This window comes from Ovis canadensis, chromosome 24 (genome assembly GCF_042477335.2).
Source record: "Ovis canadensis isolate MfBH-ARS-UI-01 breed Bighorn chromosome 24, ARS-UI_OviCan_v2, whole genome shotgun sequence".
In the NCBI taxonomy this organism is placed as follows: domain Eukaryota; kingdom Metazoa; phylum Chordata; class Mammalia; order Artiodactyla; family Bovidae; genus Ovis; species Ovis canadensis.
The window spans coordinates 51468873-51493076 of NC_091268.1; the positions used below are offsets into that span (position 1 = coordinate 51468873).

The window sequence follows — 24204 nt, forward strand, 5'->3', positions numbered from 1 at the left end:
CCACCGCCCCGGTGCCCCTGTATTTCTCCTCTCTCTTGAAACCTTCTGTATCCCCACACTCAGCTGATGACCTAACCTACTTTCTTGAACAAAATGAAGCAATAACTTTCCACACTCCCATCTGCGACTTCATCTCTACACCTTATCCCCTTGTGCCTACTCAAGAACATCACTCAGCCAGTTTCTCCCTCTTCCTCCTAAATCATCTTTCCTTTCAACAGCCTTCTTTTCATCACATTCCCATCAGCATATAAACATGTTATTCTTTACTTTATTTGCATGTGCTTAAGTATTTTTGAGTGAATTTCAGACATCACGATGTTCCACCCCCAAATATTTCAGTGCTGCTGCTGCTGCTAAGTCACTTTGTCTGACTCTGTGTGACCCTATAGACGGCAGCCCACCAGGCTCCCCCGTCCCTGGGATTCTCCAGGCAAGAACACTGGAGTGGGTTGCCATTTCCTGCATGAAAGTGAAAAGTGAAAGGGAAGTCGCTCAGTCGTGTCCGACTCTTAGAGACCCCATGGACGGCAGCCCACCAGGCTCCTCCGTCCATGGGATTTTCCAGGCCAGAGTACTGGAGTGGGATGCCATAGCCTTCTCTGAAATATTTCAGTATAAACCTCTAAAAATAAGGATAACCAAAAGTAGATTCTACATAACCAAAACTAGATTCTTTTCATTTAGTATCCAGTTCATAATTGAGTTTCTTCAATTGTCCTTTAAGAGTTTATGCAATTGTTTTTTCAAAGCCAAATCGATTCTGGAATCTGGGTGTTTTGTCCCTTGACTTTTAAAATTTATTTTTATTTACTTATTATGTGACTGTGCTATAAGCTCCCAGCACGTGGGAGCTTAATTCCCTGACCAGGGATTCAACTCATGTCCTCTGCACTGGAAGGTGGATTCTTAACCACTGGACCACCAGGGAGGTCCCTAGTTTGTGCTTTTTAATGAATTGGTTTATTCATCAGTTCAGTTCAGTTCAGTCACTCAGTCATATCCAACTCTTTGTGACCCCATGGACTGCAGCACACCAGGCCTCCCTGTCCATCATCAACTCCTGGAATTTACTCAAGCTCATGTCCATTGAGTCGGTGATGTCATCCAACCATCTAATCCTCAGTTGTCCCCTTCTCCTGCCCTCAATGTTTCCCAGCATCAGGGTCTTTTCAAATGAGTCAGCTTTTCACATCAGGTGGCCAAAGTATTGGAGCTTCAGCTTCAACATCAGTCGTTCCAATGAACACTCAGGACTGATTTTCTTTAGGATGGACTGGTTGGATCTGCTTGCAGTCCAAGGGACTCTCAAGAGTCTTCTCCAACACCACAGTTCAAAAGCATCAATTCTTCAGTGCTCAGCTTTCTTTATAATCCAACTCTCACATCCATACATGACTACTGGAAAAACCATAGCCTTGACTAGATGGGCCTTTGTTGGCAAAGTAATGTCTCTGCTTTTGAATATGCTGTCTAGGTTGGTCATAACTTTCCTTCCAAAGAGTAAGTGTCTTTTAATTACATGGCTGCAGTCACCATCTGCAGTGATTTTGGAGCCCCCCAAAATAAAGTCAGCCACTGTTTCCACTGTTTCCCCATCTATTTGCCATGAAGTGATGGGACCGGATGCCATGATCTTTGTTTTCTGAATGTTGAGCTTTAAGCCAAACTTTTCACTCTCCTCTTTCACTTTCGTCAAGAGGCTCTTTAGTTCTTCTTCACTTTCTGCCATAAGGGTGGTGTCATCTGCATATCTGAGGTTATTGATATTTCTCCCAGCAATCTTGATTCCAGCTTGTGCTTCTTCAGCCCAGCGTTTCTCATGATGTACTCTGCATATAAGTTAAATAAGCAGGGTGACAATATACAGCCTGACGTACTCCTTTTCCTATTCGGAACCAGTCTGTTGTTCCATGTCCATTTCTAACTGTTGCTTCCTGACCTGCATACAGATTTCTCAAGAGGCAGGTCAGGTGGTCTGGTATTCCCGTCTCTTTCAGAATTTTCCACAGTTTATTGTGATCCACACAGTCAAAGGCTTTGGCATAGTCAATAAAGCAGAAATAGATTTCAGATGTCAAATTTATGTGCATGAAGCTGTTTGCAATATTCCCTTATTTTGATGTCTGCAGAGCCTGAAGCCATAGCCTCTGTTTCCTTCCTGGTATTGGTTATTTTTGTCTTCTCTGTTTTTTCATTTGATTTTCCTATATTTTCAATCAAATGTTATTAGGTATGGGTTTTTCAAAAATTTCTGTTTTGGCTTTGTTGAGATATTTGAGACAGTAGATCCATGCCCCTCATTGTCTTTATTTCTGGGAAATTCTCAGCCATTATCTCTTCAAACTTTTTTTTCTCACTGTTTTCTCCAAGCTCAATTAGATTCTGTTTATTTTTGCTTTTATTTTCTTTACCTTAGGAGATGGATCCAAAAAACCCTTGTGATTTATGTCAAAGAGTGTTTGTCTAAGTTTTTATGAATGAAGAGACAACCTACTGAATGGGGGAAAATATTTGCAAATCATATGACCAATAATAAATTAATATTCAACATATCTAAACTGATCATATAACTCAACACCAAACAAACAACCCGATTAAAAAATGGGCAGAACTGAATAGACACTTTTCCAAAGAGGAACTGCAGATGGCTAACAGGCGTATGAAAAGATCCTCAACATTGTTCATCATCAGGGAAATGAAAATAAAAACCACAATGAGATATCATCTCACACCTGTCAGAATGACCACCATCATAAATAACACGAATAACAAATGTTGGCAAGGATGTTGAGAAAAAGGAACCCTCATACACTGTTGGGATGTAAACTGGTGCAGCCACTGTGGAAAACAGTATGGAGGCCTCTCAAAAACTACAAATAGAACTACTCCATGACCCAGCAGTTCTACTCCTGGGTATATGTCTGGAAAAAAAGGCACTAATTTGAAAAGATATACACAACCCCTGTGTTCATAGCAGCATTATTTACAATCACCAAGATATGGAACCAGCCTAAGTGTCCATCAATAGATGAATGGATAAAGAAGATACGGTGTATATATACACAATAGAATACTACTCAGCCACAAGAAATAATGAAAATGTTGCCATTTGCAGTGGCATGGATGGACTTGCAGGGCATTCCACGAAGTACTCAGCTGGTAAAGAATCTGCCTGCAACTTGGGAGACCTGGGTTCCCTCCCTGGGTTGGGAAGATCCCCTGAAGAAGGGAAAGGCTACCCACTCCAGTATTCTGGCCTGGAGAATTGCATGGAGTCCATGGGTCACAAGGAGTCAGACGTGACCGAGTGACTTTCACTTCACTTCACTTCACACTAAGTGAAATAAGTCAGATAGAGAAAGATAAGGACTGTATGCTATCATTTATATGTGAAATCTAAAAAAATACAACAAACTGGTGAATATAACAAAAAAGAACTGGACTCACAGGTGTAGAGAACAAACCAGTGGTTACCAGAGGTGGTGGGGTGGGGGTAGGGGGAGCATTGTAGAGGCAGATAGGGGAGTGGGAGGTATAAATTACTGGATGTAAGATAGGCTACAAGGATGTATTATATAACACGGGAAATATAGCCAGTATTTTGTCATGGCTGTTAACTGAAGTATAAGCTTTAAAAATTGTATTAAAAAATAAAACCAAAATATAATGCTGTTGGAAAAATGGCACCAACAGACTTGCTTGACACAGGGCTCCACCAATCTTTAATTTGTAATAAATACAGTATCTGCAAAGTGCAATAAAATGAGGTATGCCTGTGTACCACCCTCTCTGCTCTCTGAGCTTTTTCTTGGTAAATCGTTCTTATCTGGTCTAATCAAATAATTTGCATAATATCTTTTGGAAACAGAATCGAAATAATGTTTTCCTCTGTGAACCTTGGAATTTAAAATGTCTCTTTTCTCCCAACCTCTCCCCCATTTCCTGCAGCCACAGCGTTTGGAATCCTTCTGCCGGCTTCCAGCTTGAGCCACTTCTCTCCTGTTAGTACTGAGTGCTACACAGAAGACAATGAAAATTGGTGGGGAAAGCACTCAGTCTTCAAGCAAGAGCGCTGTATCTCATCCCCTGCACTTCCCTCATCCACTTAGGTATGGACTTCAAGTCTAGTTTCTTTGTAGAAAGGAGCGATGTATGGCCCTCTCCCAGGGCATTGCTTTGTTCCTCAGACATCAATAGAAAAGGCTCCCCGGTGAGTGGGAAGAGGAAGTCATTCCGCTTTGTCTGGGGTTTGGACCACAGCGTTCTATGGTGATTAATTTCCTCCTGCTGCAGCCTTATTCCCACGTTCCTTTTTGACTGTGTTCTCAGCCTCTGAGTTTATTCTGCTAAGGAGCATGGCTCTCTCTTTCCTACTGCAGCTGCCCTTGCTCTACATTTGACCTCATTCTGGGGGCCTGACTGGCCATATCATCCCCCTGTGTGGCGATGCCGTACTTTGCCAGTGGCCGCAGCATCAATAAGATGTTATCCTGTGAGGTACTGTGAAGAGAGGAAACAAGACTTTGGGGGTTTTGCAGAGGACGGAGAGAAAGAACAAGAAGAGTCGAGGGGTATCCTGCGATGAGGTAAGAGGGCTTAGGTTTCAGAAAGGAAATGTGAGTTGGGGGAGTAGACTCCTGGCAGAATCAGGTTTAGGGAACAGAGCACTTAGTCCATCTGTCGTGCAACCAGTATGGATTGAGATCACAATCCAGGCAAATTTCTGTCCTTGGTGTTGTGTGGGATACAGTGAAGTTCACAAGATGTGGTGCCTGATTTTGACAAAGTGATATGTACAGGGCTTAACAAAGAGGACATGGGGTCATATCCACAGATGAGTGGTCAGGAAGACAGGAGACTCAGGTGCTCATGAAAACCAGAACTGGGCAGGGCTTCTGGTTGGAGAAAGTGGTCAACAGTTTAAAATAGTGCTGAGAATTTGAGAAAGATACTGGAGAAAGGGACCTCAGAGATGACAGTTAACACTGGTAAACCTGAGGAGAACTGGAAGTAGATTTGTGGTTGGGAGAGGGGTAGGATGGATCTTTTGTTTCCAGAAGATTTGGAATATCTGGGATTTAGGGATTCCCAGGTGGTGCTAGTGGTAAAGAGCCTACCTGCCAATGGAGGAGACTTAAGGGACGAAGGTTTGATCCCTGGGTTGGGAAGATCCCCTGGAGGAGGAAATGGCACCCCACTCCAGTATTCTTGCCTGGAGAATCCCATGGACAGAGGAGCCTGGTCGTCTACAGTCCATGCGGTTACAAAGAGTCAGACATGACTGAAGCGACATAACACGCATGCACATAGGATGGGATACTGGGTGTCTGCCTGCCAAAGCCACTAGCCAGTGTTCAACTGGGTAGAGTCTGGAATGATGGCAAGGCATCCTCCCTGACTTGGGGCTGTACCATCAGGCCCATAGCTGACCCTTGGTTCTGTAGGCCATGCCATGATATCCCTGTGTGCTCATTCTTATACATGAACTAGGCCACAAGGAAGAGGAAGGTGACATTGGGTGGTGGTAGGACACCCAGACACTACGGTTCCCTTTTCCCTTTTGGCTGCTACTGACCACTGCCTGATGTACAGCAGTGTCTGGATGGTCCTGAACACAGCGCTGGCTGGGGAACCATGCACACTGATTGCCACCAAAATTCCAACAGTGAACTCAGGTCTACGTAAGGCAGTGACTTCATCCATCAGCGGAACAGGCTTCCTGGAGATGGCTTTCTTTGCTGCTTATCCCTTTGTGGTTTGCGTTATAGTATCAAACTGATTCTGCCCTGACCATCACTTATAACCAAGCAGTCTTCTCTAGCTCAATGTACCTACCTCGATCCTGGGGCTGTGCTGGGGTGAAAATGAGGCCTGCGACCTAGTCCTAGGGGTGAAAAGGGTCAACTGAGTGGTAGGATGGCTGGAATTTCTAAGGGATGATGGTCTGGATTCCTGGGTTCTTACTTCCCAGTGCATGCTTAGGAAAACCTAATCTTCCTACTTGAAGATGGGCTGAAAGGGGAAAAATAATAGGTAGCAGTTGCTTTATGAATCTGGTGAAGAGACCACTGGCTCTGTCGCAGGTTAAATTTTCTCACTAGTATTTGCCTTAGGTTTGTTAGGATGTTGAATAAACATGATGCTGTAATTCTGGAAGCAGACAGTGTAGGAAGACCGGATTTGTTAGAGCGCTGTGGGTGGCTTTCTTTCTTTAAGGAAGTCTGTCCAACATTACAGGTACAAGGAAGCAGCGGTAAATTTCTAGGTGCTTAAATGGAGGTGAGGGAGGTGAGTAGGTGGGTAGAACTTATGAGCTAAGATTCCTGTGTTTCAAGGCAAGAAGGAAAACGGGAGCCTGTGTGGAGTTTGTAGTAGCAGCCGGGGGACTGGATCTCTTTCCTACACTTCTCCCTGCCTTCCATCCTCATTTGGGTGGACGCTAAAATCTGCCCAGGTGCCTTGTATTGCTGCTACTACTGTATTACCGCTGTTGCTCTTGCTTTACATTTTTATGGGACCTCGTAATTTTAATTGTGCTGGCATATGGGGAAGATCCCCTGGAGGAAGGCATGGCAACCCACTCCAGTATTCTTGCCTAGAGAACCCCATAGACTGAACCTGGTGGGCTATAGTCCATGGGGTTGCAAAGAATCGGACACGAGTGAAGAGACTGCACGCACGCACGCATTATATGCTTACTCAGCGCCCACAGGGACACTGCTGGAATCAATTATATGGATAGTTACAGTGACGTTGGTGACACTACTCAATTGCCGTGTGACCCTCGGGCCCAGAGTTCTTTGATGCTTTGGATTAGAGGACAGGCAGAAATCAGTGCAGAAGGTCAAGGAGTCTTGGTCTATTCTCCAGCTTGCTGGTCCCCCATCCTCTTAAATAGCCAGGTTGTCATCGAATCTGGCAGCATTAGCTCTTTGCCACTCAGGATGAGCAGCGGAAGGCCTGCTTCTCAAGCTCCAGGCCAGGATTCCAATGGATATATAGATCTATATATATCCATATATAGATCTATATATCTAGTTCTAGACAGTCTTAAAGAGCCCTCATACCCATATGCCGCATGTAAGTAGCCCTCTGAACTCTCCCTTAGCTTTGCTCCTAGGCCCTCAGGTCCTTCTCCAGCTCCTTCCTCAAGTACCTGGTCCTCCCCTACTTAAACATGTCACCAGCCACCAAGGCAGTACATAGGGTTATGCTTGTCTTTGTCCCCACTTAATTCTGCCCTTCTCTGGGATCCAGCCTCAAAGAAGGAAGAAAACAATTCCTCCGTGAAAGTATACTTTTTAGTTTGAGAGGTTGGGTATGGTAAACCTGGCTCTTTCTCTGTGTTTTCTGGGGAAGTGAGATGTTCACTGAGGGCATATGTTCTTTTTTCTTTTTTTTCAAATTTTATTTTTGGGCTGTGCCTTGAGGCCTGTGGGAACTTAGTTCCCTGGCCAGGGTCACGTCCCTGCAGTGGAAGCACGGAGTCTTAACCACTGGACCGCTAGGCAAGTCCCAAGAGTATATGTTCTTGATTGCATTCTGACTAATTGGTTAGTTTAACTCATTTACATTAACAAAATTTTACTGGAATACAGTTGCTTTACAATGTTATGTTAGTTTCTGCAGTACAAGGAAGTAAATCAGCTGTGCACATATCCTCTCCCTCTCGGACCTCCCTCCCGCCTCTCCAGTTAGAGCACCTAGCTGGGCTCCCTGCGCTATATAGCAGCTTCCCACCTGCTGTCTATTTCACACACGGTAGTGTGTATATATCAATGCTACTCTCCTAATGTCACACCCTTTTCTTCTCGCTGCTGCTGCTGCTACTGCTAAGTCACTTCAGTCGTGTCCGACTCTTCGCGACCCCGTGGACTGCAGCCTACCAGGCTCCTCCGTCCATGGGATTTTCCAGGCAAGAGTACTGGAGTTCTTCCCCCCAAACCTCTTTATATTTATTGCAATGATAGTTTCTTGTTTCTTCCAACTTGTTTCAAGTTCCCCATTTATTGTACTTTCTTTTTTTCCTCTTTCCCTACTTTTCAATAGGTGAATCAAATGTTTTTCAGATTTAAACATTTTACATTCTATTTTTAGTCTTATATTGGTTTCTTATGTTTACTTACACCTGTTGATTTATCTTATCAATATCTCTCTATTTCTCCCTGAACCCATAAGAGTACTTTAATATACTCTCACATCTCTTAATTGTACCCAATGCACCGCCTCTAGATGTTGATATTGCCTGGAATTTAGGCAATAGTTTTATGAATGTACTTATTTGTCTTTTCTATTATCCTGTTTTTAAAAATCCTTTATTTATATAAAGTCAAATGCACAGATCTTAAGAGTATAATTAATTTGGACAAATGTATATACCCATATAACCATCACCCAATTAAAGATAGAGGGGTTTCCAGAATCCCATAAGTTTCTCTCATGCTGCCTTCCAGTCAACCCCCTCCCCCAGTGCCAACTGGTCTTCTGATTTCTATCACCATAGATTGACTTATCTCTTCTAGAATTTCTTATTAAAGGAATCATATCACATGATTCTTCTGTGTTTGTTTTTTTTTCACTCAACCTGATTTTTTTCTGCGAATCATTCATATTGTTGGATTTATCAGTAATTGTTTTCTTTTTATTGCTAAGTGGTATTCAATTGCACGAATATCCCAGACTTGCTTATCTATTCTTCCACTGGTGGATATTTTTCTTTTTTTAAATTTGGAAATATTATGAATAAGGCTGCTATTGATGGGATGAGTAGGTGATTAAATAGTTAATCCCACTAGGGGATTGTAAGTAGGAAAAATTATGGGAGACCCCTGTAAGTTAATGATTATTAATGATTAATAATAATGATCATGATTAATGATTATTCAAGAAAGTAGGTTTGCTTAACCACAAAACCAAGCAGGCTTGGAATTCCCTGGTGGCACAGCAGTGAAGAGTCTCTCTTTACCAGGGTTCAGTTCAGTTCAGTTCAGTTGCTCAGTCGATTCCGACTCTTTGCAACCCATGAATCGCAGCACACCAGGCCTCCCTGTCCATCACCAACTCCCGGAGTTCACTCAGACTCACGTCCAGCGAGTCAGTGATGCCATCCAGCCATCTCATCCTCTGTCGTCCCCTTCTCCTCCTGCCCTCAATCCCTCCCAGCATCAGAGTCTTTACCAATGAGTCAACTCTTCACACGAGGTGGCCAAAGTACTGGAGTTTCAGCTTTAGCATCATTCCTTCCACAGAAATCCCAGGGCTGATCTCCTTCAGAATGGACTGGTTGGATCTCCTTGCAGTCCAAGGGACTCTCAAGAGTCTTCTCCAACACCTCAGATCAAAAGCATCAATTCTTCGGCACTGAGCCTTCTTCACAGTCCAACTCTCACACCCATACATGACCACTGGAAAAACCATAGCCTTGACTAGACGAACCTTAGTCAGCAAAGTAATGTCTCTGCTTTTGAATATACTATCTAGGTTGGTCATAACTTTTCTTCTAAGGAGTAAGTGTCTTTTAATTTCATGGCTGCAATCACCATCTGCAGTGATTTTGGAGCCCAAAAAATAAAGTCTGACACTGTTTCCACTGTTTCCCCATCTATTTCCCATGAAGTGATGGGACCAGATGCCATGATCTTCGTTTTCTGAATGTTGAGCTTTCAGCCAACTTTTTCACTCTCCACTTTCACTTTCATCAAGAGGCTTTTTAGTTCCTCTTCACTTTCTGCCATAAGGGTGGTGTCATCTGCATATCTGACGTTATGGATATTTCTCCCAGCAATCTTGATTCCAGCTTGTGTTTCTTCCAGCCCAGTGTTTCTCATGATGTACTCTGCATATAAGTTAAATAAGCAGGGTGACAATATACAGCCTTGACATACTCCTTTTCCTATTTGGAACCAGTCTGTTGTTCCATGTCCACTTCTAACTGTTGATTCCTGACCTGCATATAGATTTCTCAAGAGGCAGGTCAGGTGGTCTGGTATTCCCATCTCTTTCAGAATTTTCCACAGTTTATTGTGATCCACACAGTCAGCGGCTTTGGCATAGTCAATAAAGCAGAAGTAGATGTTTTTCTGGAACTCTCTTGCTTTTTCCATGATCCAGCGGATGTTGGCAATTTGATCTCTGGTTCCTCTGCCTTTTCTAAAACCAGCTTGAACATCAGGAAGTTCACGGTTCACGTATTGCTGAAGCCTGGGTTAGTTAATGGCAACTAACTCTCTGCACTGCAACCAGTGAAGCCTGCACACGCTACAGCCTGTGCTCCACAGCAAGAGAAGTGAGCGCAACGAGGAACCTGAGCAGTGCAACCAGAGAGTAGCCCCCACTCGCTGCAACTGGAGAAAGTCCGTGTGCAGCAACCAAGGCCCAGTGCAGCAAAAAAAAAAAAAAAAAGGCAAATTTTTGTAGCAACAAAACCATGCAACAGAAGCACAAGGCAGGGCCCCAAATAATAAAACAATGGCGGCATGAGCCCCGCATGCCCAGTGGGCTCAGTAAGTTAATGATCCTTAGGGCGTGTTCTCTAAGCGCCTGACAACAGTAATTTATGGGGATTCCCCTGGGGGTTCAGTGGCTAAGACTCCATGCTCCCAATGCAGGGGCTCTAGATTTGATCCCGGATCAGGGAACTATGAATAGATCCCACATGCCACAACTAAGGACCTTGTATGCCTCAACGAAGACCTGGCACAGCCAAATAAATAAATACTTTAAAAAAAAATAATTTATGAAAGGTGACATTTCAAAATGAGAGGCGCTCATTGTACTGAGACCTGAAATGATTTTTGCACAGCCCCATGGAAGTCCTGGCTTGACCATGTAGGGACAGAAACACTCCCCTCCCCACCGGGAAGAGGAGTTGATGATGGAAGCATGGTATCTACCCAAGAATGAGGAAGAAAGTGGTTTTTGCCTCTTGTACACTTTTCCTCTGATTTTAAAACTGTAGCCCACTACGTTCTCTGGGTGGTACCCTCTCACTTGCCCACCTGTAAGCCTCACAAGAGTCCTGTTCTAATAATTTACTTCTTATCTACCACTTTGCCTCTCACTGAGTTTTTTCTGCATTGAGACATAAAGGATAAGAGCTCTTCAGAGGCCTCCAGAAACTAACTGGCTGTTTCACTATGGACATTCTCGTGTATGATTTTGTACATACACGAGAATTGCTGGATCATAATTGCCCCAAGTATGTGCTGGAACTTCTTCACTGAACACCCAAACTTCTGCAAAAGCCCTCTCAGCCATATGGGTGATGTTGCTGCTGCTGCTGCTGCTGCTGCTAAGTTGCTTCAGTCGTGTCCGACTCTGTGCGACCCGAGAGACGGCAGCCCACCAGGCTCCCTCGTCCCTGGGATTCTCCAGGCAAGAACACTGGAGTGGGTTGCCATTTCCTTCTCCAATGCATGAAAGTGAAAAGTGAAAGTGAAGTTGCTCAGTCATGTCCAACTTAGCGAACCCATGGACTGCAGCCCCCCAGGCTCCTCCATCCATGGGATTTTCCAGGCAAGAGCACTGGAGTGGGTTGCCAAACTATTGTTCTTCAGTGGGGAAATGGTAGGAAAGTCACACTGCATCATTATGACCTCACTCCTTTTACTTTTACACTTTTATCTACCTAGGGTCTTGGTCACATACCAGATGTCTAATAAACAACTCCAAGCTTCCACAGACCTATTCATCAGACAGTTCAAGTGGCCCAGGATTGTGGCTGTGGCATCAGTCATTGCAATTTGTGTAAGTATACGTCTTTCCGCCTGTCCTATCATCCACAGAACCTGAACCAGTTACTTTCATCTAGAAGGAGAAGGCTGTCCTCTAGACAAACTAATCAGGAAAACAGAATAAAAACACAAATTATCCATATCAGGGATGCAAGAGGTGTCATCAATACATACCTTACAGATGTTAAGATAATAATGAGATACTATGAACAAATATAAGCCAAGAAATTATAAATCTTTGATGCAGTTAACAAATTTCTTGAAAGACAAAAAACAAAAATGACTCAAAAGAAATATAATTCATGAATAGTCCTGTATCTATTGTGGGAATTGAATTTGTAGTTTAAAAATCTTCCAGAGAGAATACATCATTATCAAGTGGTTTACCCTAGGTGTACAGGGCTGATGCAACATTCAAAGATCAACAGGGATTTTAAGTATATTCCACCATATTAAAAACAAATAATCATCTCAATAGACACAGAAAAAGCATTTGATGAATCTCAACATCGATTCATGATTAAAAATCTTAGCAAACTATAAATAGAAGGGACTATACTTAAGATAATAGAAGGAATCTACTTAATCATTCTTAATAGTGAAAGACTGAAAGCTTTCCCCCAAAATCAGGAACACAGCAAGGATGTCTGCTCTCGAAACTTCCCTTCAATGTTGTACTAGAAGTCTTCAGTTCAGTTCAGTCGCTCAGTCGTGTCCGACTCTTTGCGACCCCACAAATCTCAGCACGCCAGGCCTCCCTGTCCATCACCAACTCCCGGAGTTCACTCAGATTCATGTCCATCGAGTCAGTGATGCTATCCAGCCATCTCATCCTCAGTCATCCCCTTCTCCTCCTGTCCCCAATCCCTCCCAGCATCAGAGTCTTTTCCAATGAGTCAACTCTTTGCATGAGGTGGCCAAAGTACTGGAGTTTCAGCTTTAGCATCATTCCTTCCAAAGAAATTCCAGGGCTGATCTCCTTCAGAATGGACTGGTTGGATCTCCTTGCAGTCCAAGGGACTCTCAAGAGTCTTCTCCAACGCCACAGTTCAAAAGCATCAATTCTTCGGCACTCAGCCTTCTTCACAGTCTAACTCTCACATCCATACATGACCACTGGAAAAACCATAGCCTTGACTAGACGGGCCTTTGTTGGCAAAGTAATGTCTCTGCTTTTGAATATGCTATCTAGGTTGGTCATAGCTTTCCTTCCAAAGAGTAAGCATCTTTTAATTTCATGGCTGCAATCACCATCTGCAGTGATTTTGGAGCCCAAAAAATAAAGTCTGACACTGTTTCCACTGTTTCCCCATCTATTTGCCATGAAGTGATGGGACCGGATGCCATGATCTTCGTTTTCTGAATGTTGAGCTTTAAGCCAACTTTTTCACTCTCCACTTTCACTTTCATCAAGAGGCTTTTTAGTTCCTCTTCACTTTCTGCCATAAGGGTGGTGTCATCTGCATATCTGAGGTTATGGATATTTCTCCTGGCAATCTTGATTCCAGCTTGTGTTTCTTCCAGCCCAGCGTTTCTCATGATGTACTCTGCATAGAAGTTAAATAAGCAAGGTGACAATATACAGCCTTGACGTACTCTTTTTCCTATTTGAAACCAGTCTGTAGTTTCATGTCCAGTTCTAAATGTCGCTTCCTGACCTGCATATAGGTTTCTCAAGAGGCAGATCAGGTGGTCTGGTATTCCCATCTCTTTCAGAATTTTCCACAGTTTATTGTGATCCACACAGTCAAAGGCTTTGGCATAGTCAATAAAGCAGAAATAGATGTTTTTCTGGAACTCTCTTGCTTTTTCGATGATCCAGTGGATGTTGGCAATTTGATCTGTGGTTCTTCTGCCTTTTCTAAAACCAGCTTGAACATCTGAAAGTTCACGGTTCACGTACTGCTGAAACTAGAAGTCTTAGCCAGTGCAATAAGGCAAGGGGAAAAAAGTATAGAGTTTGGGAAGGAAGTAATAAAACTTTCTATTCATGGAAGATATTTTCTACATAGAAAACCACAAGAAACCTACCAAAGATTCCTAGAATTAATAAATATGCTTAACCCTTGATGTTCTATTTCAGACATCTTGTCATGTGAGAAAAATAAGACCATCATTCTTAAGTCACTGTGTGTGGGGGTTTCTTTAATTTGCAGCTAAACTATTCCTAGATCGTATAACATAGTTGAGCATTTTTTTCCTCGTGTTTATTTTATCTTTATAGTTCTGTTTCTGTACATTGTCTATTCATACACTGTGCATATTTTTCTATTGACCTATTTTTCCGTGTTGACTTGTGACCATCCTTCCTATTTTTGGAGTCCTTTGGTTATAATATATGTTGCAAATACCATATTTGATCAGTTCTAAGATGAACATCACATTTCATTGATCAGTTCTAAAATCAGTTCACATTTGAACATCTCTGAAATTGAGACGTCGTCTTGTAAATTATAGTATATCACATTGCAGTCAGCTGGGGGCAGAGTTGGCATTGCTGTGATTACAACCTGAGGCATATTTGCCAAGAGGCTCATGGTTCAGAGTCCTTCCCTTGCAAAGACCCCTTCTGAGGCCCTGGGAGAGGCACTATGTGTCAATGTGTTTTTGTAAAATTTACAACAGTAAAATATTTTAACCTTGTTCTGTTAAGGTTATGTATCTTTCCATTACAACTTCCTCCATGTCAGATGATGTTGGAGTGGTCACAGGCATTTTTTTTAGAGCCTGATAAGGGGAATTTGAGTTGAGGAATATTTAGTTTTGACTTAACATGGTTTTCAGTCATTCCTGTGTATAGTTCAGTTACAGCTAAACGTCTCAGTATACGAACAGCTTCCAGGAACTCTCCTATGCCACACAGTGCCAACTCAGCATCATGAGCTGAAGAGACAGCCAGAGGTCCCATCACAACATGTATGTTTCCTGACACCCAGCACCAGAAGCATGTGGGCAGTGGAGGAGAAACCAGGTTTGAAATGGCCTTTCCCTTCTTATCTTGAGAAGGTTGATGCATTGCTACACACTGAATCCACATCCCAGGTGGAAATAATATAGTTCCAGCTTCATTGGTCCTTTTTATTAGGTGACTGAAAGCTGGCCCTGGTATTTCTCATCAGACCCCTCCTTATGCCTTATTGGAACTCAGAAACTGCGAAGATTGGGAAAGTGTGGGATGTGGATGCCATGACTGAGTGAGACCAATAATAATATATTACATGATAATAATGTGTCACCTGTGGCTACATTCTGCTCCAAACCGAAATGAGGTCTTGGCTAGGCAACAACAGTGTCTGACATAAACAGCTCCCCCAAGTCTAGACCCCAGGAAACCTGCCTGCAGGAGAGCCTGGATCCACACAAGAGACACACTTAGAGAATCACGGTCTCACGTACACCAGCCCTGAGGGTTCAGAGATGGAGCAGGAGAGAGAAGGACGAGAACCAGCTGCAGTCGGCAGGACTCTGCAGTCATCATTGCCCCAGGCCCACCCTGCGGGAAGTCAGAGAATGATAGCAAATTCCCATCCCTCTGAGCAGTTAGCCCAGAAAACAGTGTTCCCAGAGCCCAGTACTTATCACAACCCAGTCTCTTGTTTTGCCAAAGAGGGGAGCTGAACTTCAGAGGGAGCTGAAACCAGGTGAGGAGCAAAGAAGAGAAAAGCTTCTCAGGTTCAGCCTCATCCGATCACCAGTTGGCCTGCACTGGTTGTCCAACGCCTACAACCTATGAACCTAAATTTCCCTGGGAGGACTTCCCTGGGGGTGCAGTGGGTAAGAATCTGCCTGTCAGTACAGGGGACACGGGTTCGATCCCTGGTCAGAGAGATCCTACATGCTGCCGGCCGCTAAAGCCAGTGCACCACACCTACTGAGCCCACGTTGTAGAGTCCCCAAGTCGCAACTACTGAAGCCCGCGGGCTGCAACTGATGAAGCCTGTGCACCCAGAGCCTGTGCTCCGCAGCAAGAGAAACCACCACGACGAGAAGCCTGTGCTCCGCAACAAGAGAGACCGCCGCGACGAGAAGCCTGTGCTCCGCAACAAGGGAAACCGCCGCGCCGAGAAGCCTGTGCACCGCAGTGAAGAGTAGCCCCTGTTCGCCACGACTAGAGAAAGCCTGAGTGCAGCAACAAAGACCCAGCGCAATCAGATAAATGAATAAATGTCATTGGAAATGAGAGTGATTGTTTCCTGAGTGTACAGTCGTAGAGGAAACCCACATCTGTGTGCTGCCTCCTTCACAAGAGAATGGAGTGTGGGACATTCCTTTCTTTTTGAAAAATGTGGAAATGTGCATTAACAAAACCCTCATCATCAGATCACTTGAGGGGCCCATCGTCCCCTACTGTCATGTCTGCTTAAAATATTTTGATTTCCTGTTCCCCATCAGCTTCCATGGTCCAGACATTCAATTGCTGCATAAGGTGTGGGTTCTGCAAATAGCGCGACAGAGACAAATATATTACCGTACCTTGTGTGTAGGCATCCTCTGTGCCCGGTTCAAAGGCTGTGGCCTCTTCTTCTCTTCGATGTTTCACGTGACAGAGCATTGCTTTGTCGCGTGAAACATGCCTCCTGGCTGTGGCTTCTCTCTCAGCCCCCACTGATTTCACTTTCAGCAGATCTCTAGAGTACATCTTGTAGCTTCACGGCTTTTGCCTCATTTTAGCATTTAGAGATATGCTCCCATTCTTCCTTACCAGCAGGGAAAAGGGGGAGGGCCCTACATCCAGACTCCTTCGCAGGCACAAGGGGCCCAATGATTTACAAACAAAAGTTGTTGGGTGGGATTTTGAAAGCTATTTTGGTGCTCTGCTTTTCCTCTTCCTGCTGCTCCAAAAGTAAATATGATGGCTGGTGCTCCAGCAGTCTTCTTGGGACCATGAGAGAAATGCCAAGAGAATCACAGAGACCTTGCCCTGACTTCCTTAAGAAACTGAACCGGACACTCACTGTGAGAAAAGTAAGCCCTTCTTTGCTCACACCACTGAAGTCCTATAGTCTCTGTTACTACCAGCCAAAAGCAATTCCTAACTAACACGTATGCTTTTCTGCTTTTGAATTTTCCAGTGTTGGAGTAACGTGTTATTTCTCTGTGTCACATCTTTCTTTGTAGAAGAGGGTTTATTTCTGGTGTTATCTTCCTCTCTACTGTTCCCTAATCATTTCAAAAAGCTTCAAATAAGTTTCTAATATTCTTACATGCTTTTCAGATTAGTCCATTTTCCTCTCCTTCATCACAGCCTTTACATGTCATCTTTTCCTTTGCATTCTTTTTTTAACAAATCCTAATGTCCCCCTAAAAGCAGGATCTTGAATCTTTGTTGCAGCATGCAGGATCTTTTAATCACAGGTATGTGAACTCCTAGTTGCAGCATGTGGGATCTAGTTCCCTGACCAGGGATTGAACCCAGGCCCCCTGCATCGGGAGTGCAGTCTTTAGTCGCTGGACCACGAGGGAAGTCCCTATAATAACTTTAAATGGAGTATAATCTATAAATATATAGAATCACCATGCTGTACATCTGAAACTAATATAACATTGTAAATCAACTAGACGTCAATAAAAATTATTAAAAAATACAAAATAAACACAAGGTGGTTTCTGCAGATGTGTGTGATAGTGGCTCAGACACCAGCTTCGGGTCAGAGCAGCATGAAGCAGGGCAGGTGGGACTTCTGCCTGAGACCACCAGGCACTAAGTCTGGTGAACTGAGAACTTCTTCCCAGAAGGAGAGGAGACACAAGCCACTGATGGGCTTCTCTTTCTCTGCCCACAGATCTTCTGCATCGGGGTTTCCTGGCCTGACCGCGCTGTCCCTCTGCCCCCAGGGCCCCGCCCTGCCCCCAAGTCTCCTGGCTCTCTCCCCCAGGGGTTCTCAGGCCTGACCCATCTTCTGCACTGGCCTCTGACCCCAGGAGATGGGGGGGACCTTCTGGCTTCCACCAGCCCCCAGACTTCCACCTACCACCTGAGGAGTCCTGCTCAGACCAGCTACACCCTGGGAGGCTACCTGGAGGCCATCCTCATCGCCAGAGACCACCAGGGCAGGCCCAAGGCCCACGGTGGGGATCTGTTTCGGGCACAGCTGCTGGGTCCTGACCTGAAGGCAGGTGTCCCTGGAGATGTCACGGACCTGGAGAATGGCACGTACCTGCTGACGCTCCCCCTGCTCTGGGCTGGGCAGGCCCAGGTGCAAGTGCGGCTGATCCACTCCAGCGAGGCAGTCGGGGTTCTGCGGGGGATCTGGAGAGACCAATGGGCCACGGTTGATTTCACGGGCTATTTCCGGGGGCCCACGGGATACGAAGAAACTGTGACTTGCAATGTTAACCCCCTGTTAATTGGGGAGGAAGAGGGCACCTGTCACTACAGGGATGAAGATTCAGGTGAGCTCTGGTTCTGTGCTCGACCTCCGACCCTGCCCTGTGACTCACTGGTAGGACATTCAAGTGGACGCTACTGGAACGTGACCACACCACATGAGGAGGCCCTGCTGGCACGGTAGGAGACCCAGTGTCATCCAGATGTCTGACCCCTGAATCCAGTCCCTGTGGTCATTCTGCCTGAGTCCGTACCCTTATCATTCATCTACTCACTTCTATTAAACATATTTGCGAGAACCTACTATATACCAGGTCTGATGCTAAGTGCTGAAAACTTTTATGTAATGGTTGGCATCCCTGCCCTCTAGTTTTCAGTGAGGGAACACAGGACCTTTTAAAACATGCACTGGAGCATGCACTGAGGGGTAAGGGGTCTAAGGATACAGAACAGAGTACCCCACCTGGTGTAGGATGGTCAGAGCAAGTGACAGGTGAGCTGAAGCTTGAAGGAGACCTGCAGATCTCCTGCCACAGAGCAGTGTCCTGGCCCCTCTGCCATGCTGATGGCCTGCAGGGAGAAGTGTCCGTTGAAAATTACCAGCAGGTGTGGTCAGGGAGCAGGGGGGGATGGATGTGAGCCCACTGAGTGAGAGTGGAGCAGAGGTTGCAGCCTAGAAACCAAGTGAAATCAAAGCTGCAAATCGTCCTCAGTCCCAGGGGACGATTGGGACAGGCAAGACTGGGAGTGATGGGGAGGAGACAGTGAAACTGGACTGGCTTCTGCCCCCAGGATCCGAGGCTGGGACTGGGCTAGAGAGACCCCAGAGAGGAAATAAGCATTTTTAAAGATAGGAGCAGCTGGGCATCTGGTCTCTGGGAGAGACAGTAGGGGAAGGAGGCAAAAACAGGGTCCCAGAGGATGGTTGGGGGTGGGGCAGATGGGGAGGGACACCCACTCTGGAGGCGGAGGGGGGAGAAGGAGCTCTGGGAGAGGTGGAGGTGGGCAGGTGCGAGGAGGTGCAGCTCTGAGGCCCAGGGAGCGTGGAGGTTCCCACCGGCTCTATGAGGACGGGAGAGGCAGGTGGGCTTGAAGCACTGAGGCAGCTAAGCTGGAGACCCCCGAGGCGCCAGCTCCACCAGACACCCATCGCCAGAGGCTCTCTGCATTGATTAGTCACTTCCCACAGCATTTAGGGACTTCCCTCATAGCTCAGTTGGTAAAGAATCTGCCTGCAATGCAGGAGACTTGGGTTCAACTCCTGGGTTGGGAAGATCCCCTGGAGAAGGAAATGGCAATCCACTCCAGTATTCTTGCCTGGAAAATCCCATGGACAGAGGAGCCTGGTGGGCTTCAGTCCATGGGGTCACAAGAGTCGGACACGACTTAGTGACTAAACCACCACCAACCACAGCATTTAGGATTCCGCACCAGGAAACCTGGTTCATTCCAAACCAAATTTTGTACTCCCTTTGGTCAGAAGAAAATAACCACACATCCTTTTTTGCATTGATCAGTGGGAAATAAGTCTAAGATTCAATACAGGAGCCATCTCAGGATGTCTTTTGAGGTAAAGACCAGCCATCTCTGGAGTGAGACTGCCTGGGTTCAAATTCCTGCTCCACCTGTTACTATACTCCAGCTTCTGTTCGTGGGATCTCTGGCAAGCTACTTAACCTGTCTGCACCTCCAGTCTCTCACTGGTAGAGGAGGATAACTTTAGTTCCTCCCCTGTCGAGTTGTGGTGAGGTTCAAATAAGTTGCTGTATGCTGTGTGCTTAGATCAGGGACAGCACAGCAGGCCCTGTTGGCTCTGAGAACCTGCTCTCAGGCATTTGCTGCTTTTGAGCAGCACCCCTGAAACCGCCTCTGTACCAGACACTGTCCAGGGTCCTGGGCAGGAGAGCAGGGCAGCGGGGCCCTGTCCCTCAGGAGCCAACACTGTGCCCATTGAAGACAGCCATTCAACGGGCAACCACACACGCATGAGTGTGTAGTGGACATGGATTTGCAACCCCAAGGTCAGGTGTTTTCTTTACAACAACCTTTTAAAAAGTATTTACGTATTTGGCTGCGCTGGGTCTTAGTTGCATCATATGGGATTGTCAGTTGCAGCATGACCGGGGATCGAACCTGAGCCCCCTGCACTGAGAGCAGCGTGGACCACCAGGGAAGTCCCCAGGGTATATTTTAAAATAATTCTGCTTTCTGCACGGATGCAATCCCTGAGGTTCTGAAATGTCTGACCTCCAGTTTCCAGTCCCTCCCCAGGGCCCTAACGCGCTGTGTCCCAGGAGCCCTGACACTGGACAGATGACCTTCACCCTTGAAAACTTCCTTTCCTCCAAGGACCCCTCCTTCACCTCAGTCCAGGATTCCTTCTCATCACACACTCCCCTCTGCCCACCGGTTTCTCTCCAGGAATGTGACAAACAAGACCCTCCCTCAGGGCATTCCTCCAGTCTGGGTGGCTCAGGAGAACAACAGAAGTCTGGGTGAGTGGCCCCGGGGCTGGCGGGAAGGGCAGCCCTGATTCAGGGTCATGGCCTTAACCTCCTGTGTTCTCACTGATTGTTTCACTCCTGAACAATGGCTTACAGTCCTGTCGCCTGCGCAACCCTGCCGCCCTGGGATCCCAGCCCCGAGGCCCTCTGGATTCTACCACCAAAATGTGTGGCACTCACTCTCCTGCTCCAGCCGCTCCTTCTCCACCGCCGACAGCATCCTGCGCTGCCTGGCTGGCCACGTCGTCCACATGATGGGGGACTCCACGGTCCGGCAGTGGTGGGAGTACCTGCGAGACACCGTGCCTGGTGAGCACCCGCGAGGGGGCAGGGCAGCACTGGTCTGCTGTCCCTGAGCTAGAATGCTGCCAGGGACTTCCTGGCTACCAAGTCTGAGGACCCAGTCCTAGCTCTTGGGCTCCCCGGCCCCCTGGAGCATTTTGTGCCATTGACTTTTCTTTGGGAACCGTCTCCTTCTTTGTGGTGTCTTGTCCCTCTCTGCTTTCTGACTGAGCACTCCCACTTGGATTCATCCTAAAGACTGGCCTCAGGCTAGAGATTCTGGTTGCCCAGTTTATGCACTTTCCCAGTGGTGACTAGGCTCAGGCCAGGCCAGGCCAGAAGGTCTGGAGACCCAGTGTGTTCACTCAGCTGCGTGTTCTGACCCGAAAGGGAGGGAAAAAGTGGGATGATGTAGTGTGACAGGAGGCAAGAAAGGAAGGTTTCAGGAGAAAGGCAACCAGCATAGGGAATTAAACGCCAGAGAATTAAAAGCCAACTGAATAGGAGTTTGCATGGATAACGGAGATCCTTGGCAACCCTGAAAACTTGAGCCGGGGGCAGCCCTAGAGCTTGGGGGGAGAAGGTTTATGTCCTGGGAAGTGGGGGCTATCGTTAGCATTCCATCCAGGAGGATGGTGCAGGGTCTTGTATTCACCCCTAAGCCTCCTCTCTTGTCCTCCATGTAGCCCTGAAGCCGGTGGATCTACATGCCACATATCACACGGGGCCGCTGATGGCCGTGGACACCACCCGGGCCATAGTGCTGCACTGGCGCACACACAGCTGGCCCCTGCGTTCTCTTCGCACCCCTGTGGCTGCCCTGCACTCCGTGGTCCGGGAACTGGGGGGCCTGGCTGGGGGCCCCCACACTGTGGTGGTGCTGAGCCTGGGTGCCCACTTCACCACCTTCCCTCCATCCATCTTCGTGCAACGACTGGCAGGGGTCCGGGCTGCTGTGGCTGCACTGCTGGCCCGGGAGCCCGGCACCCTGGTGGTCATCAAACTGGCCAACACCGGCTACAAGTCCGTGTATGGCAGCGACTGGTTCACCCTCCAGGTGAACCGGCTCCTCCGAGCTGCCTTTGTCGACCTCCGTGTGGCCTTTGTGGATGCTTGGGAAATGACCTCCAGCCTGGCCCTGCCTGACAGCATCCACCCGGGTAGGTGCATCGTCCGAAACGAGGTGGACTTCCTGCTCTCCCATGTCTGCCCCACCTGAGCGCTCCTGCCTGTCCTGGGGCTGTGGATGAAGAAACCGGTAGGATGATCAAGCCTGGAAGCCCTTCCCCTCAGCTGTCGGTATGTCTTCTCTCACCACCTTCCAATGCAGGAAGCCTGGCAGTCCTCCAATGCGTCTTAAGAGCTTCTGTCCCCATGTGAAAAGCCGCGTGCAGGGGATGAGAGTCCGGGGGCAGAAGCCGCGCCTGCTCCATCAGTGAGCATGAGCACTGTGGCAGTCCGTTTGGGTCTTTCTGTTTAGAGCATCAAGGAGCCTTGCAAAGATAGGAGATGGGTTCCATTTCAGTTATCAGAGGCCACCCAAGTGGAAAGCCTGACTCTCTATATAAAGACTTTTATATATTGATTTGTAAAATAAAATATGTCTCCTAACTGTAAATAGTAACCATATGCTCTTTGTAAAAAAACTGAAAAAGTACCAAAAAATGAACAAGGAAATCTTTGATTGCCATCCAGAGAGTGAACTGATATGCTCAGGTGAAAGATGAATGCTGTTTTCCTTACAGGGAATCCATAGATGATGTGTTGATAACCCTTGTTGCTCCAGTGAACCATACAGCCGCTGTTTTCTAATAGATACGGATGAAATGTTGAAGAATCAGGTTACAGAAGAATCCCTAGGGTGTGCTGGCTCCCGTTCCCTGCCTAAGCATTAAAGTCTAGGCATTTTATAATATTAGAGAAAGAAACAGAAATGGATCCCATATTTTTACATTCACTAAAAAAAGTCTTTTTGGCTACGTCACACAGCACGTGCGATCTTAATTCCGTGAAAGTGAAGTCGCTCAGTCCTGTCTGACTCTTTGTGACCCCATGGACTGTAGCCTACAGGCTCCTCTAGGTAAGAATACTGAAGTGGGTTACCATTTCCTTCTCCAGATCTTAGTTCCATGACCAGGGCTCAAACCCACATCCCCAGCAGTGGAAGTGCAGAGCCTTAACCACTGCACCATCAGGGAAGTCCCCTACTTTCACTAAAATTTCTGCTGTGGAGCCACTGTGTCCATATAGCCCCAGTGTGAATCTGATTAAGGATGATCAAGGCTTCCTGAGAATCTGCCCTGTGATGAATCAAGGCATCGCCAGTCAACCAACGAATCCTGGGCAAAGCAAATGAAACTGACCGCAGAAATATTTATTGAAAGTCTCTATGCACACAGGGTAGCTAGGAGGTTTTCTGCTTGTTACACGAATGGTACAGAATCGCATTGCAGCAGAAAATTAAGGAACAGTTCATGAATCATAAACAAGAATTAATTACATTAGGGAAAATTACATTTCCAAAGTTAAGCATTGTTACGGTTGTTTCCTTAGGGACTGATTTCTGATCCAATTATTATGTTCCTTCTTTCAGATCATTTTATAAATTCACATATTTTTATTTTCTGTAAGATGAACCCAGTGTGTTATGGAGGCTAGAAAGTAAATAAAGTCTGCACGTGAATCCCCTCAGAAAAGTATTTGGTGTAAAAGCCGCATTTGCTAGACTTCCTCACAACCAGGGGTTACGCCATGTGACATACTTCAAGCCAGTGACATTTCTGAGTTGGGCTTCAGGAAAGCTCTTTAACAGGCAGAGAGTATTGGCTGGAGAATCTTTTGCCCTTTTCTCTTTCTCTTCTTGACCTCCTAAGATGCAGTTATGGTGCTGGGAGGGAGCAGACATCTTGGGGCCACAGGAAACAAAGCAACGCTAACCCCCAACCACTTCATGGTGGGTCCCTCAGCCCCACCCCCACCCGCTGCAGCTGGCCCGGACAGACACTGTATGATATTACTTATACGTGGTATCTAAAAAGATGATGCAAACGAACTTGTCTGCAGAACAAAAACAGATTCTCAGACATAGAAAACAAACTTATGGTTACCAAAGGGGAAAGAGGAGGGAGGGATAAATTAGGAGTTTCGAATTAGCAGATACAAACTTCTATGTATAAAATAGATACACAACAAGGGCTTACAGCATAGCACAGGGAACTAAATTCAGTATCTTTTAGGGCTTCATTCTTGGCTCAGTGGTAAAGAAACTGCCTGCCGATGCAGGAGACGTGGGTTTGATCGTTGAGCCAGGAAGATCCCACATGCTGCAGAGCAACTAAGCCCAAGGGCCACAACT

At 46.2% G+C, this 24204-nt stretch overlaps 1 protein-coding gene across 1 annotated transcript; it reads left to right on the forward strand.

Annotated features, from left to right (window-relative positions):
- The first annotated feature begins 4300 nt into the window (after positions 1-4300).
- LOC138429516 (NXPE family member 3-like) lies at positions 4301-22467 on the forward strand. The gene is made up of 6 exons (XM_069571133.1): positions 4301-4589; positions 11634-11748; positions 17519-18243; positions 20485-20558; positions 20664-20876; positions 21536-22467. Exons 1-6 carry the CDS (start codon positions 4585-4587, stop codon positions 22066-22068), a joined length of 1665 nt encoding a protein of 554 aa, XP_069427234.1. The 5' UTR covers positions 4301-4584; the 3' UTR covers positions 22069-22467.
- Positions 22468-24204: the final 1737 nt, after the last annotated feature.

What these genes read in the sequence shown, in the direction of transcription:
- LOC138429516 (XM_069571133.1), top strand. An exon ending in GAGGAGGCCCTGCTGGCACG is followed by an intron (nt 18,244 to 20,484) that starts GTAGGAGACCCA and finishes GTTTCTCTCCAG; the next exon opens with GAATGTGACAAACAAGACCC. An exon ending in GGAGAACAACAGAAGTCTGG is followed by an intron (nt 20,559 to 20,663) that starts GTGAGTGGCCCC and finishes AATGGCTTACAG; the next exon opens with TCCTGTCGCCTGCGCAACCC.